Source organism: Diadema antillarum, unplaced genomic scaffold (assembly GCF_040938485.1).
Source record: "Diadema antillarum isolate AM-2024a unplaced genomic scaffold, OU_Dant_1.0 seq00000384_RagTag, whole genome shotgun sequence".
NCBI classification, from domain to species: domain Eukaryota; kingdom Metazoa; phylum Echinodermata; class Echinoidea; order Diadematoida; family Diadematidae; genus Diadema; species Diadema antillarum.
Genome location: NW_027271382.1, coordinates 947,230 through 962,712, shown reverse-complemented (window position 1 = coordinate 962,712; position 15,483 = coordinate 947,230). Strand labels below are relative to the sequence as shown.

Here is a 15,483-nt window from a genome sequence, read left to right as displayed (position 1 = left end):
CAAAGACCAATCTTCACAGTCACGTACAACAGAGCCACGGAAAAAATTCCACGCATCATCCAACGGCACCTCTCAACACTACAGTCGTCATCATCACTTCAGAAAACTTTCCCCGAACCCCCTCTCATCTCATACCGCCGACCGAGATCACTCCGTGATATCTTAGTTAATGCAAAAGACCCGAAAACACAAACACACCACCAACACACAGACATCCACCCTCGCTCTGGCTTCTACAAATGCAAATCAAACAAATGCATCCTACACAAACACATTACAGAAACAAACTCATTCACAAGTACCACCACAAATCGCACATACCCCATCACAGACTACATCGATTGCAAATCAACCTGGGTCATCCATCTACTGACATGTACACTCTGCAAGAAGCAATACATTGGCAAAACAGAAACCACACTCTACACACGACTCAACAACACTCGCTCAGAAATACGAACATTCAACACACAATCAAAACACCTCCCATACACAAGGCACTTCAACCTCCAGAACACAGCCTGAACTGCTTACAAATCACTGCCATTGAACTAATCAAGAAGAAGACCCGCCCTGTGATTCTAAATCGTGAATCCTACTGGATAGCCACACTAAAAACATTACAGCCAAACGGCATCAATGTTGATCCTTAACCAGCAGACCATTAACTGCACATGCGCAACAATGGGATGCGCATATGCAACCATACGCCAACTTACACATACACACACACACACACACGAACAGACACACTCAACCCACACGGACACCGCCGCAAGCCTTTATATCCGCCATTAATAAGGTAAATCCTTTTTTTATTATGTGAACCGTTCACATTCTGTACCTTATGTAATATTCTGTTATATGTTATAATACAACTGTATGTATATGAATGGTTGTGGTATATTAGTATTATTTACCTCATTATACGATAGCCAGAAGATGACGCGTGGATGTTGTACTGTATTATATAGCCACTTACGTCTTGCAATGCTGCCACATGCTATATTATCGTCGACAACATAAAAATGTCTAGTTTGATATTATTACAGTCGTCTGTCACACAACACATAAGATGAGGATACTGAATTGGTGTCTTTGTTATATACCTTCACCTCAATTAATAACACGAGTGTGATATGAAATGTATTCAATAATATGCAATTGATTATGTATATGATTATTGGAATATGTTATATACAGCTGTAATTACGGATTGATTGATTACACAGTCATTATAGACTCACGCCAGTTAGATTTATATTAGTATATATATATATGAATATATATTTGTTAGTGTAGCCATACGAGTGAGTCATTTTTGTATCGTTAGAGCCCTGATGAAGGTCCGTTTGGGACCGAAAGCTCGGCGGCAATAAACAGACACGTTGACCTAGCTACGTCCACCTGGCTCTTCTTTTCACACTGAATGCAAATAATGAAGGCCACACACTGGTACTGTAAATGGTCGATACCCCTTCTCACAGTCTATATATATATATATATATATAATACATGTATATACTACATGTGTGTGTGTGTATATGTAATCATATCCATTTATAAACAATGCATATACGACGTAAACAGGCTGCGAACTCTGAAACAAAATTATGAACTGAGATAATGTTAAACTGTATCAAAGGTAATATAGGTTTTCAAAGATTTATTATCAATTTCGTCCCGAGAAGCACGTGGAACGCAAATCCTAACTTCAATTTCGTCAATTGTCATTGTAATTCGTTTTTCGTCAAACATTTTCGAAACATAGCATTCAAAATCGTCAATTGTCATTCAAATTCATCCCTCCCGCTGACGGATCGCAGAGTGTGAAGATCAAATTCGTTTTTGTTCACACAAATTCAGGAATTTTTTATTCAAATTAGCCAGATGTTGTCGTATGCGAGACGGTACGTCTGTTTGTATCAGTATGTACTCGGATTGCTTGTGTGTGTGTCTGTATCTGTGGTTCTGTGTGTGTGTGTGTGGGGGGGGGCACTTGTGTGTATGTTAACTCCTGAATGTAAAATGTGAACGGCTACAGAAAAAAAAAAACCAAACATGAATGACAGGGAAATCACACCGGATAGAGATATGAGACGAATATGAATGAGAATTTAACGAAAATGATTGACAAAAGACGAAATCGATCCTGCTGTTTTGAGTGCTGCGAGTGAGACTGCCGAATTTGAACTGTAAATGACGAAAATGTATGCCAAATGACTAAATTGAATGGACTTTGTTTGAAAATGAATGACGAAAGACGAATTTGAAAGTGAGATAAAAATGAATGGGAAAACCTATAGCTAACAACAAATGCTACCGAGATACGAATTGATGGACTATAATCATTCAAAGCATGGTAAGAAGGAATGCCGGCTAATATGGATACTGATATGATACCTATGGTATCTAGATAGTGGAAACTGGAGAAACTGACAGAGAAAGGGAGGGGGAGATAAATAATAGTATTGTTCAAACACATATAACAGAAGGAGATGTATTACTGTTGACTTTGTTCTATAACAAGGTAACTTTCAACTAACTTCACAAAGGGTTTCAGTGAAATTGATTTAATCGGTATATTTTACTCAGACCAGCGGGGATGCAGAGGAACAAAGCAAATTGATAACACAGGGACAGGCACACCCACGACCAGTGACGTAAACAATATCGGTTAGGTAGGAAGAAGTAAAAGAAAAAAAAATCGAGCGTCGAAGAATTTTTGATGCCGATTGTCTGACATTGCCAAAGGGAAATATTTCCGTTTCTCATAAATATTGCTGGTAACTCTGGATAAGAAAGGATGTACCATTCCAGAGAGGGGGGGGGGGGGAGGTATAAAGACAAGAGAAACAACAGATAGAAACAAAGTGAAGGAGGAGAGATGGAGCTATTTGAGAACATTTCGGTTCGAAATCGGTATCATTTTGATTTATATCATGAAGCATTTCATTTTTCGTTGGGGCGCTGTGGCATGGTGGATAAGACTCCCGACTCCCGATAGGAGGACCCGAGTTCGAATCCCGCCCAGTGCTTACATCCTTGGACAAGATGTTTTACTCACCATGTCCTTCTCGACCCAGGTGTATAAATGGGTACCTGGCAAAGCTATGGTAATAATAATGGCAGGGTCCTCTGGTAGAGCAGTGGCAACACTGAAGAGGCTACCCTTGATAAATAAGACCTTATTATTATTATCATTATTATTATTGTTATTGTTATTATTATTATTATTATCATTATTATTTGACATTTGACAGAAAGAGAGAGAGAGAGAGAGAGAGAGAGAGAGAGAGAGAGAGAGGGGGGGGGGGAGTGGGGGGGGGGGAAGGCAGGCAGACAGACGGAATAAAGAGTAAGTGAACGAGAGATTATGAAAAGTCACCTAGCATGAGCATTGCCGTGACGATGATGTTGGTGAGAATGGCGAAGGCGCAGAAGACCAGATGGGTGCGGTTGCCGAAACGGGCTTGGATGACCTGCAGAAAAGTTTTGGCGCCGGGCGCGCGTGTCTTCATCTGCACTGACAGGCAGGCGAACAGCAAGATTGGGATGCTGGCCCCGGCCGCGTACCAGAAAGGCCCGCTTATGCCATTCTGCGTGAACGGGCGAAACAGGAGATAATGAAACAGAGATGGTTACCATAGTGATAGCAATATATATATATATATATGAGGGAGGAATGTTTTATTGTAACATGCACACTGAGGGCTGATACTATGCTTTGAGTGGATATAAGAAGTGTATCGACTACCATTCCTTATATTGATATAATATGTACAGGGGAGGACTAGACAAATACTTTTTTTTAAAATCTTGAATGACCTTTTACGTTTAAAAGCTACTGTATAAGTGAGAAAAGTATATTGTTTGATTGAATCAAGTACATTGGCAAAAGTCAGAAGGAAAACGTAATGACACAGATCAGCATTGATAAAGCATTTGAAACTCTCTTGAACGTAGCGTTAAAGACAATGATGGAGACAAAAATTAGCTTCTTTCTTTAGTTTTTGTCTCTATAATAAGCTTTGTGTGCTTTCACATACAAACAGGGGATACCCTTTAAACAAAACAAAACAAAAAAGTCACCGTGAACTCACCCAAAGATGCATTTTATCATTACAGTGCGTATCAAAAAAAAAAGTATTTTGAAGGGCTACTATTTCATAATTGTCAGCTATGAAGAGCGCAAATGTTAGTTGTGAAGAAAGGGGAACTCTTCCTCTTTCCATTGATGCCTAATGATGTTGACAAAATAATGTCATGCATGACTGAGCACATGAGCTTTAAAGACAACAATAACAAATTACACTTTTTCCAAGTTTGAGTGTTATCGTGAAGGAACAATGAATGTCTCTCTGAATGGGTGAGATCTATGAAAGTGGTCACAATAACAGGCCAGGGCCCTGTTTTATGAAGAGTTAAAATTTATTATATAGTTGAGTTCAATTGTAAGTCTATGGCAACCTGTGTGATAAGGAAATTTAAAATCGATTTTATCTTTTGATAAAACGGGGCCGAGCCCGCACAACTGCAAGTTTATGTTTTGTTTAACCTTTTATGGTCCACAACCTTCAATATGGCTACGTTGTCGATAACTTGGTGACTCGCACAAAGGCTACCCCATTAATCACTATTCTCTCTTCATATTCAAGACATGGTGTGTCGCTGCTAGCTGTGTGTTGACTATGAACAGAGCAAATGGACTGCATGGCCGGCGCCATTTCTGTTTCTTACGCGCTTCCGGGGTAAAAAAAAAAAAAAAAGGGGGGGGGGGGGGGCAAAGTGGTAACACCTTATGTAGTCCTTTGTATGGTGCAAATTGTACGCAGGGCTTTTTTTCTGGAGACGTAACAATCTATCGAGATGCATTGAGTGCGTATTACCCAATATGATACCGTAATTGAGATAGGGCAAAATCAAAGTTGAATAGAGCATAAGGAGGGTGGGAATGGGAAAATAATACTTAACTTATTTATAACACCAATGTTACAAGATATTGTATGACAAATATTATCAATATGTGTCTTCCACGTAAGTTTATTATCAATTGTCAATCCTAAAAACTTCGTTGATGGCCTTAGTGGGAATGACCGACTTATCAAACAAGTGGCCATGTAAAAGGTTATGGACCATAAAATGTTGGAAAAAAAACAAACATTAACACAAACCCTAACCCTGTAAACGCAAACCTGTAAACCTGTAAACACAAGGCTGGCCTATTTATTTGGCCATTTCCATTGACAGATCTCATCCATCCAGTGAGACATTCATTGTTCTCTCATGATGACACTCAAACTTGGAAATAAACTCAATTTGTTATTGTTGTCTTAAAAGTTCATGTTGTCAACATAATTAGGTATCAATGGAAAGAAGAATACTTTTTATTTCCTCACAACCAACATTGTGCTCTCCATAGCTGACAATGATGAAACAGTAGCCCTCTAAAGTTGGATTACCTTTGGTATGACCTTCAAGGTGCATGTCAACACATAATCCAGTGTGTCACGTTTGCCCCGTTACCCGGCGATACCTGTTTATACAATACGTAGTTTGAATATATGGAATATCTGGAGAGAGTCCCCCAGCACGTTACAAAACTGCATTAGCATATTGTATGATAATATATAGTAAAACAAAACCAACAACATCAATCTTTTTCTTTTTCTATCTTCTCTTATGCGTGTGTGTATAACAAACTCAAAATTTCCCGATAAGCTTTTATTTGTATCTACTGGTCTCCCAGTCCCATTAGTTATCTCACAGCCTTAGCTCATATCGTGTATATTACTTCGTGTGCGTGCGCCCATGCATGTGTGTATGTGTGTGTGTGTGTGTGTTTGTGTGTGTGTGTATGATCAAGTTGATCAAGATAGCTTTTTTTTGTATTATGAGATTTATGCAGAAATTCATGTCCCTTTTGTATACATGGTATGACTTGATTGTAAAAAAAAAGAACATGTAAAGCACAAGTGCATGATACAGCTGCTAGTTTTTGTTCATATTGGTTTCATTGTGAAAAAAAGATGATATTGAATGATACTGATATTGAATGAAATAAAGAATATCATTAAAAAAAAATGTGTGCACAAAACGTGTTTTCCCCCTTGGTTTGCTCGACCCCCACAGTATCTAATCACCCACATACGCTGTAGAGCACACAGATCCTATAGTCCTTACCAAACATATTCATTTTATAAACATTGTTAAGTCGTTAAGTCTTGCTTACTTGGAGCTGGTGTCAAGCTATGTGAGGATTTGCATTCATTGATTCCACATAATTATAAAACAAAAAATGTCACCGAGAAGAAATTCAAAACCACTTCTCATGGTAAAATCAGAAAAATAAAAATGAAAAATACACGTGCATGAGAATGGGATGTTGGGCCAAATTCCCTGCGTTATAATTTCAAAAAGCGGGTTATAGTCGCAAAGTATAGAATGACAACAGTCAACAATCTGAATGATATCGGGTTACAATCAAAACAAAAGTGGCAGATATTGGACATTCTGACGGACTAAGAAATTTGAATTTCGGTCTAATCTTAGCTGAGATCAAAGGCATTGGAAAAAATAATAAAAGATTTATGATGAAAATAATCAATCAATAAAATTAATGATGCATATGATAAGTACCAACATGAATTGACGGATAATTAATCAAACTATTCAAAGTAAACAATTAGTAAAGTAATGTATCTTCTCCTCATTCCTAGATTTTCACTAAACAAAAGCCCAGCAATTAGGTCTGGGGTCTTATATGCTGCCTCGATATCTAATCTCACTGGGATGTCACATATCAAACTTCAGGTGATTGAAAAAAAAAGTAAACAGGTTTGATATAAGTAATTTGTTAGTGTCGAAGACCGAACAAGTTCTCCACTGATTTTAGTGCTGTGCGCACTTTCTCCAACAAAAGACGAGTCTTCATTGCGACTAAAAAAGTTTGCCAGAAGTTTACTTCAAGCATGCCCGACTTTTAATAGCAGCCACATCCCAACATTCCTCTCAGTATCGAGTTGAAAATGTCGATGAGGAATGAGGCAAATGAAATATATGATCGAGTGTAAGGATTGGAAACCTCTGTATAATGTCTGACTGCATCATATACAGCTGTCGCGATCATCCTCCTTTTCCAGCTCGGAGAAACGTTCACGTGTATCAGCAGGCGAGCGGATCCTTTTTTATAAAACATGCCTTCATGTTTTACCAATGTACACCCATTCAGGCTATCCTTCGCCGAAGCGGCTCTTGGCAAGGACTTTGTTTCAAGCGTGCATGTCAATGAACGCAGCATAGCAACAGCAGATGAATGCCATGAAGGTAAACCCCCGTCAGTGGTAGATTACAAGACATCGTTGGGAAAAAAAGACAAATTCAACAAACATCCATCATCATGCATTTAGTTTATCCCTGGAGTTGAAGATTTTTGTATCAATTCCTGCGTTTTGGGCAGGTGTCTGTGGTCACACCTTGTGACACTTTGCTTACATCGCACTAGGAAATCAGTATTCATGATTCTCCTACAGCATCTGCAATCCATGAAAGAAATGTGGTATATGGAGCGGTATGGTATGGTATGGTATGTCATGGTATGGTATGGTATGGTATGGTATGGTATGGTATGGTATGGTATGGTATGGTATGGTATGGTATGGTATGGTATGGTATGGTATGGTTATTCATGTTAATTTGTGGTATAGTATGATATAGTGTGGTATAGTAAAATATGGTATGGCATAGTATGATGTGGTGTGATATTAATCATGGTATGAAGAGGTGTCTCTTTGAGACGCAATGCATTATCAGTCATTAGGATTGACTTTACAGCCATGTACGCAATGCGCTTTAGACAGACAAAAAATACAGTACGATACACTACAATGAAGAACGATAAAGTAAAACGCAATAGAGTAAGCTATTTATGCCTACTTCAAGTTTCAGAAACAAATTTACCACGAAAGCAAGGTATCATTAATAAAGATCATTTTTTTAAATTTCATTTTCACCATAATGAATGGTCCGTGTGCTTTGCAATGAACTCTCAATTCCCCTTGCTTCCACTGGCGTAGCCAGGGGGGGGGGGCGATGGGGGCGATCGCCCCCCCTAAGATTTGGACCGGGGATTTGGGAGGCGGAAAAAAAATGCGTGTATACTATGATGCATGCACACGAAGCGGGTCTCCTTTGCATCCTTTCATCAAATGAGATATTTTTTGAATATTTCACTCAAAGTGTGCACCAGATCGCTGAATTTCAATTCAAAATATGCAAAATCTCTCGTGCTTGGGAGGGGGATACCCCCTCCCAAACCCTCCCCCTCTGTGCCTCTTTCCCTAGCTTATAACACTTTTTAGATTTTTTTTAAATTATGAATAATTCTGAGTGCACAAGACTTATCACTTATATTCCGAAAACTCAAGGTTCCCTCATGTATAAGGGGAATTCCCCCTTTTAATCGACCCTTTCCTCCCTCAGCCCCCCATCAGTTGTGTGTGTGTGTGTGTGTGTGTGTGTGTGTGCTAGTGTGTGTGTGTGTGTTTTTTCCCAAATGTTGATTCCATCAAAAATGCGTAGATGAGATATCTCAATTTCAACCTTAAAAAGGCAAAAGCTCGATCGGAAGGGAAGAGTGGGGATAACACTCGCCCACGCCTTCTCCAGGGCCTGCTCCCCGGCCCCTTCCCCCCCCCCCCTTCCGCCATGCATAGAAGTATAGACTGTGGCTATTAAATACCCAGATCGCTTTATTTCAATTCTAAAAACGCAAAAGCTCCGCGAGCGGGAGGATGAATCCCCCTTCCTCTAAGCTCTACCTCACTAGACTTTATACATACACACATGGTGAATATTCGGAATAAGAGCTAAATTCCGTGATTTTATCACTTCGATGAAAAAGTATTGCACCAAAAATTTGCAACAGATCGCTAAATTTCAGGTCTGAAAACGCAAAATCACCATCGTGTGGGAGGGGATATGCCCCTATCTACACCCTCGTGTGCATGCTTTTTCTGTTTGACTGCTGAACAGACAGTGTTCATGATATTCAGTGTAAGAATTACTACAAGAAGATTATTTAAATGATATCATTTTATAGGCAAATTGTTCAATAATAATCTACACTAAATTATACTGCAACTTTAAACAAGTGGGACTGTTTCAACTCGTTAAAACACGCAAAAACATGCATCAAATTGCACCATTTGCAACATCAAAATGCAAAAAGTTCTCACCGTGGGAAGGGGACACCCCCTCCCACACCCTCCCCTCCCCCTTCGCTCTCTCCGCTCTCTCGGGTTCAGTCGCGTTCATGATATTCAGTGAAAAGAATTAATACAAGAAGCGTATTTAAATGATAGCATTTTATAGGCAAATTGTTCAATGATAATCTACATCAAAATAGGTAACTGCAACCTTAAACAAGACGTAGTGGGACTGTTTCACGTCGATAAAGCGCGCAAAAACATGCATTAAATTGCACCATTTGCAACATCAAAATGCAAAAAGTTCTTACCGTGGGAGGGGGGACATCCACCTCCCACACCCTCCCCTCACCCTTCACTGGCTCCGCTCGCTCGGGTTCAGTCGCGTTCATGATATTCAGTGAAAAGAATTAATACAAGAAGTGTATTAAACGTGTACCATTAAGTATAGCCAAATTGTTCAATAATAATCTACACTAAAATATACTGCTACCTTAAACAAGTGGGACTGTTTCAACTCGATAAAACGCGCAAAAACATGCATCTAATTGCACCATTTGCAACATCAAAATGCAAAAAGTTCTCACCGTGGGAGGGGGACACCCCCTCCCCTCCCCCCTCGCTCGCTCCGCTCGCTCGGGTTCAGTCGCGTTCATGATTTTCAGTGAAAAGAAGTAATACAAGAAGTGTATTTAAATTATACCATATTATAGGCAAATTGTTCAATGATAATCTACATCAAAATATACTGCTACCTTCAACAAGTGGGACTGTTTCAACTCGTTAAAACACGCAAAAACATGCATCAAATTGCACCATTTGCAACATCAAAATGCAAAAAGTTCTCACCGTGGGAGGGGGACACCCCCTCCCACACCCTCCCCTCCCCCTTCACTCGCTCCGCTCGCTAGGGTTCAGTCGCGTTCATGATATTCAGTGAAAAGAATTAATACAAGAAGTGTATTTAACTTATAGCATTTTATAGTCAAATTGTTCAATAATAATCTACATCAAAATAAACTGCTACCTTAAACAAGTGGGACTGTTTCACGTCGATAAAACGCGCAAAAACATGCGTCAAATTGCACCATTTACAACATCAAAATGCAAAAAGTTCTTACCGTGGGAGGGGGGACACCCCCCTCCCACACCCTCCCCCCCCCCCCTCGCTCGCTCCGCTCGCTCGGGCTCGGTCGCTTCGCTCCCTCGCAGACTAACCGCCCCCCCTAAGATGAAATCCTAGCTACGCCGTTGCTTGCTTCCACCGTTCCATGTTGATAATGTTATGAATGTATTTTCCACTTTTGGGTTGGAAGTTCTTTCAGCAGGTTTTGATTTTTCCAGGGGGTCCAGTATATTACATTAGAAAACATACACTCCAGGTACACAGATAATAACAGTGTACAAAATGAAAAAAAAAATAAACGCATAAATCGAGTCAAACGTATCGCATTGATTTACAAAGTCGAATTTGCAGTAATGTCCGAATGATACACACACATGGTGCTATTGGGAAGAAAAAGATAAAAAGGTCTCACGAGTATAAGGGATGTGATTGCAGATAAATTAACGGCGGCTGTGTAGCATAACCTCCATCGAAATTTGGGATATTGCATTGACCTCGAGAGTCCTTCCCGAAAGGAATAATGTATTATTCATACATGTTCATAAGTAAATTATGTTCATATAGTATACATATACCATTAGAATCAAACTTCATTTTCACACTTTTTTTTTCACCAGAATGTACAAAGAAATGAGTGAAATTTGACAAGCGTGTTGTTGAAAATGTACACAGCCAGCCAGGAATAACATGTTCATGTCTATATGATCAGTACCAATAAAAGAGACATACAATCGTATTTATACACTCTGCGAAAAGGTGGGAATACATAATGTATCAATAATTCATATGGAAGGCAGCCGAGTATGGCACGATATATCAACTCACCTGAGTAGCTACGGTGGTCGATTGCAAGAGAGTGGCGGCCCAGGTCCATTGCGAAACGATCGTGGTAGCCGTTAGACCAACAGACACACGCCCTCCAGCGTCAAAACTGACGTCTAACATCGCCTTCAAAAGAAGAGAAGAGATATATATTGTGACGAACTCGCCTTCTCGTCGTGAATTAAGAGGGTGTATTTGACTGTTTGTACAAATGTCTCCGCGAGCCGTGTCAGGATGGCCGAGTAGGCGGGGTTCGTTTTGTTGCAGTTTACAACGATCCCTTTAAATCATTAAAACTACTAGTCTGTACGTTACCATGTATTATGTTGTGTCAGAGGCAGCTCACCAACACAGGCGGCACACATACCAAGTTCAGCATCACTTAAAGTATGTCACTCCCAAGCGTCACTTGTAGAGGGGTACACTTATTTTGTTACCAACTTTTACTACGAACTCTTGCTACCAAGTTCTGCTACCAAGTTTTGTTACCAACTCTGCTACCGACTTTTGCTACCAACTCAGTCACGCTAACGTGGAACACCTTTCACAACCATATGGTGGCACAGGTGTCGTTGATGGCACGGGGTAAAGTGCTGGTATCGCACCGTTACCAACTTCCTCAGGCGACGACTGGAACTTGGATTGGGCACGGACTATGCGACAAGTCACATTACCATTATACCCGAAATCCAATGACGACGACTGGAACTTGGATTGGGCACGGACTATGCGACAAGTCACATTACCAATAGACCCGAAATCCAATGACTTGCTAGTTGGTCTTCTCAGGAACATGTACCACTACTCTCCAAGCTGTTGTATCGTGGTAGAACACTCAAGAAGACACAGTGAAGTCAGCATTATAAGAACACATGTACAGTTTATTACATATAGAAGCAAACAATAACAACACATTGGGAATGTATCATACACGGGCTACTTGTTGCGGACTATGTCACACAACGGCCACTTTATATGCCTCTCCTACTATCGCGGAATGAGGAGGCAATCCCGCACGGCCGTGAGCATCGCGGAAAATACCCGCTGTAGTCGTTCAAATTATTTACAATGTTGGCGTGGTTACAAAATTCGTACAATGATTATACGTTTTAACAATATCTCTTGTACATGGTTGCTATATTTCGGCATGTATCATCGGTCTAAACCGGAGTTGGTATTAAAATAATCCAAACTTGCCCATGACAAACAAGTAACCACATATCTAATAATAAATGTTTAAACTTATAATGATGCACTACCACCTTGAAACGTTTGTCCACCGTTTCGATATTGTGCCCCTTTCTATGTTATACACACTATCGATCATAACAAATACTAATCGAACAGTTAAATCGAATCGGTTCCACCGACTTTCGTTACAATATATACAAATAGATATAAAGAAAAATAGACATACAAATAGATAGATAGATAGATAGATAGAGAGAGAGAGAGAGAGGGGGGGGGGGGGAGAGAGAGAACGACAGGAAGAGACACAGACATTTAGAAGGAAAAGAACATAACAGCGTAAACGCGTCAGGCTTGGAAATGTGAGTTTTGCAATGTTCCGTGCGCTCACTTCTTTCAATTCGTCACTTTTTTCAATTCAGTTCATTTCAGCTATCATTTATTTCCATCCAACAAAATGGCAAAACAAAATAGAAGAAATACATCAAAAGAATATACTGTTTCATCAATTGTCAGAAAGACATAATGCTGTGTGGTTTGTAAAGTATATAATGGAATATGATCATGAATAATTAAGTTAGATCTTGATGCTAACAAGTTGTTAGTGCTGGGGATATTTAAAGGCCTGTTTAACATTGTCATGACTTTAATGATATTGCGTTCCTTTTTGGCATCTATCATCTCCTTCAGAAGAAGAATATAGTCAATTCCTATCATAGATGCTAGTAAGGGGTATGGTTAAGAACAAAATGCGTTTGGAATTGTATACAATGCCTGATCACAATTCTTTCAAAAATACAAATTACGTGACTGAATATAATACAATATCGCCCTACATGCCTATAGATACTTGTGTAGGCAACTTTCAGAAGGCATTGTCTTTGGGACCGTTGAAGTGAGTTTATTCAGTGTAATTTTAGCTGCTGCATCACATCTACTTTGTTTTTGCACACACTTTGTATGTCGGTCGTGTATGAGCAATAATTATCATAAGCATATTGCTTGTTTGATTTCAAAGTGGTTCTAGCAATGTATCATTAAAGTTCAAAAACTCTACTATATAATTTTCGAAAATAATAGATCATAAACATGTGTCATTTAAGATTTAAAGATAAACTTAAGCCGAGAAGCAACAGTACGTTCGTACTGCCAATGAGGACTGGTGTGTCATCTGGCAAGAATCCAAAAGTTTTGCATTTTTCCTGACAGTTTTTCGATTTTTTAAAATTTGAACATCGTGCGCCGATGCTGCCGACGGAGGCAAATTAAATGCAAACATCGGATAGAGACATGAACAACACGAGAGGCGCCGGGGATCGATGGATTGTCATGATTTGGGTCAAGTACCCTCACGACATGCACGAGGACACCATTACTGCTGATTTTACCACGTTGAAATACTGATACACTTCAGTCGTGTGATATATTCTTGAAAGATAGCCCGAAGAGTGAGGTTTGCGGGCAAAGAATCCTGATTCTTTTTTAAATCTAAGTGTCGATCTAAGGAGTTTACATTTTACCCAAAATTATATCATCAAGATGCATTTGATAGTGATAACTATCTTACGGTACACCATATAAAAAAAAATAAAATGAAATGATGGTCAAAGATTACGATCACTTTATAGGGTTGAATCATGTTCTCTTCTTTTCTCGCTGTCCTTAGGAATATGTTGTTGCTGTTTTAAAGAAAGAAAGAAAGACGAGAGAGAAAAATGGGGCCCTATACAAATAATTTGCCCCAGACAGCACTTAACATTAAACGAACATTGTAAATCGTAGAGAGATATAAACAAAAATATTGAATATACCAAGTCTCCGCGAGAGAGCTCGTATCGTCTCCACGAGGGAGCTCATATTGTGTCCACAAAGGAGATCATTAAGTCTCCACGAGGGAGCTCATAATTATTGTCTCCACAAAGGAGCTCATTAAGTCTCCACGAGGGAGCTCATATATATGAGCTCCTTCGTGGAGAATTAGGAATATACTGTAAATTTTGATGACGTACGATCGGTAAACATGTGATAAGACCATGAGCCATCCTATGAACATTTCAATAATCCAAAAATGTACGTCTACAAGGTTCAAAGGGCATCATACGTGTTTTTTTTTAATATGTTGTTCTTTTAAATCTAAAAGACCCAACGGTGCAAACAGAATCAAAATTTCATAACAATTTAGTCCCTAATTTCAAGTTAAAAATGGAACTTTTTAGGTGAGATTTATGCTAATGAGCTGACGAGCCCGGATGTTATGACGTCACAGGTGCCAACTATATTACTGATTACAAGCCCTCACATACGCGTGCGTAAATTCGTACCGAGTAGCAGACGACGCTTAGGCCTAATTTAGCTAGCAGGCGGCGCTTGTGTACTGTCCTATCCATGTAGATATCTCGAATTTCGCTGAACCAAATCGCACCAAAATTACAGGATATACTTCTAAGCATATTTCAAAGTACTCACTAATATTTGAACGAAATCGGTAGTCGGGAAGTATCAATATTGACGCCGACTTTCAAGTCGTCACTCAAAACAAACTCACTCTTCGTGAGAGATCTTGGCGAACGCGACCTGCACAATCTAGAACTGAAGTAGCCAACTAGTACTGTGCGAACGGGGAATTCACGCGAGAACTAAACTCAAAAGTGTAATGATTGTTGCGACTTGTGTGATTTAGGAACTACATTTTTCATTCAACGTACCACAAATAATTTGTAAATTGATTTTTTTGCTCCCGATTACTTGAAAGATTTGTCTCATGATATTAGATGGCTAACTTCAGTCTGTTCGTGCGCAGCAGGCAGGGTAGGTAGGGCCTACGCCGCAATCACTCATGTTTAGTCGTAGAGCAGATTATTTGTAGCGACGACAGGAAAGTCGACATCTACACTTACGCTTCCCGACATGCGATTTGTTTCCATGCACCGTGAGCAGTTGGATATGAGTCATAAAATATTTCCTGTGATTTTGGTGCAATTTGGCAAGGTGAATTTTGAGATATCTACATGGATACGGAAGTACGCTAGCACTAAAGTTATACCTACACCAGCGCTTGGATCACGAAGCGGCGGCACTGTGTTAGTATCTACGTGGTCAGGCCACTCTTCTGAGATATGTAGATTCGAATTATCAGACAAT

The 15,483-nt window shown here is 39.6% G+C and overlaps 1 protein-coding gene across 1 annotated transcript in view; it reads right to left on the bottom strand.

The window, feature by feature from the left end:
• The window catches only part of LOC139731779 (uncharacterized), a 70,208-nt gene that overhangs the window by 14,404 nt on the left and 40,321 nt on the right, over positions 1–15,483 (bottom strand). The window contains exons 2-3 of the mRNA XM_071642656.1: positions 11,158–11,280; positions 3,389–3,599 (exon numbers count right to left, since the gene is read on the bottom strand). Of these exons, the coding sequence (XP_071498757.1) occupies positions 3,389–3,599; positions 11,158–11,280 (334 nt within the window). The remainder of the gene's footprint in view (positions 1–3,388; positions 3,600–11,157; positions 11,281–15,483) is intronic.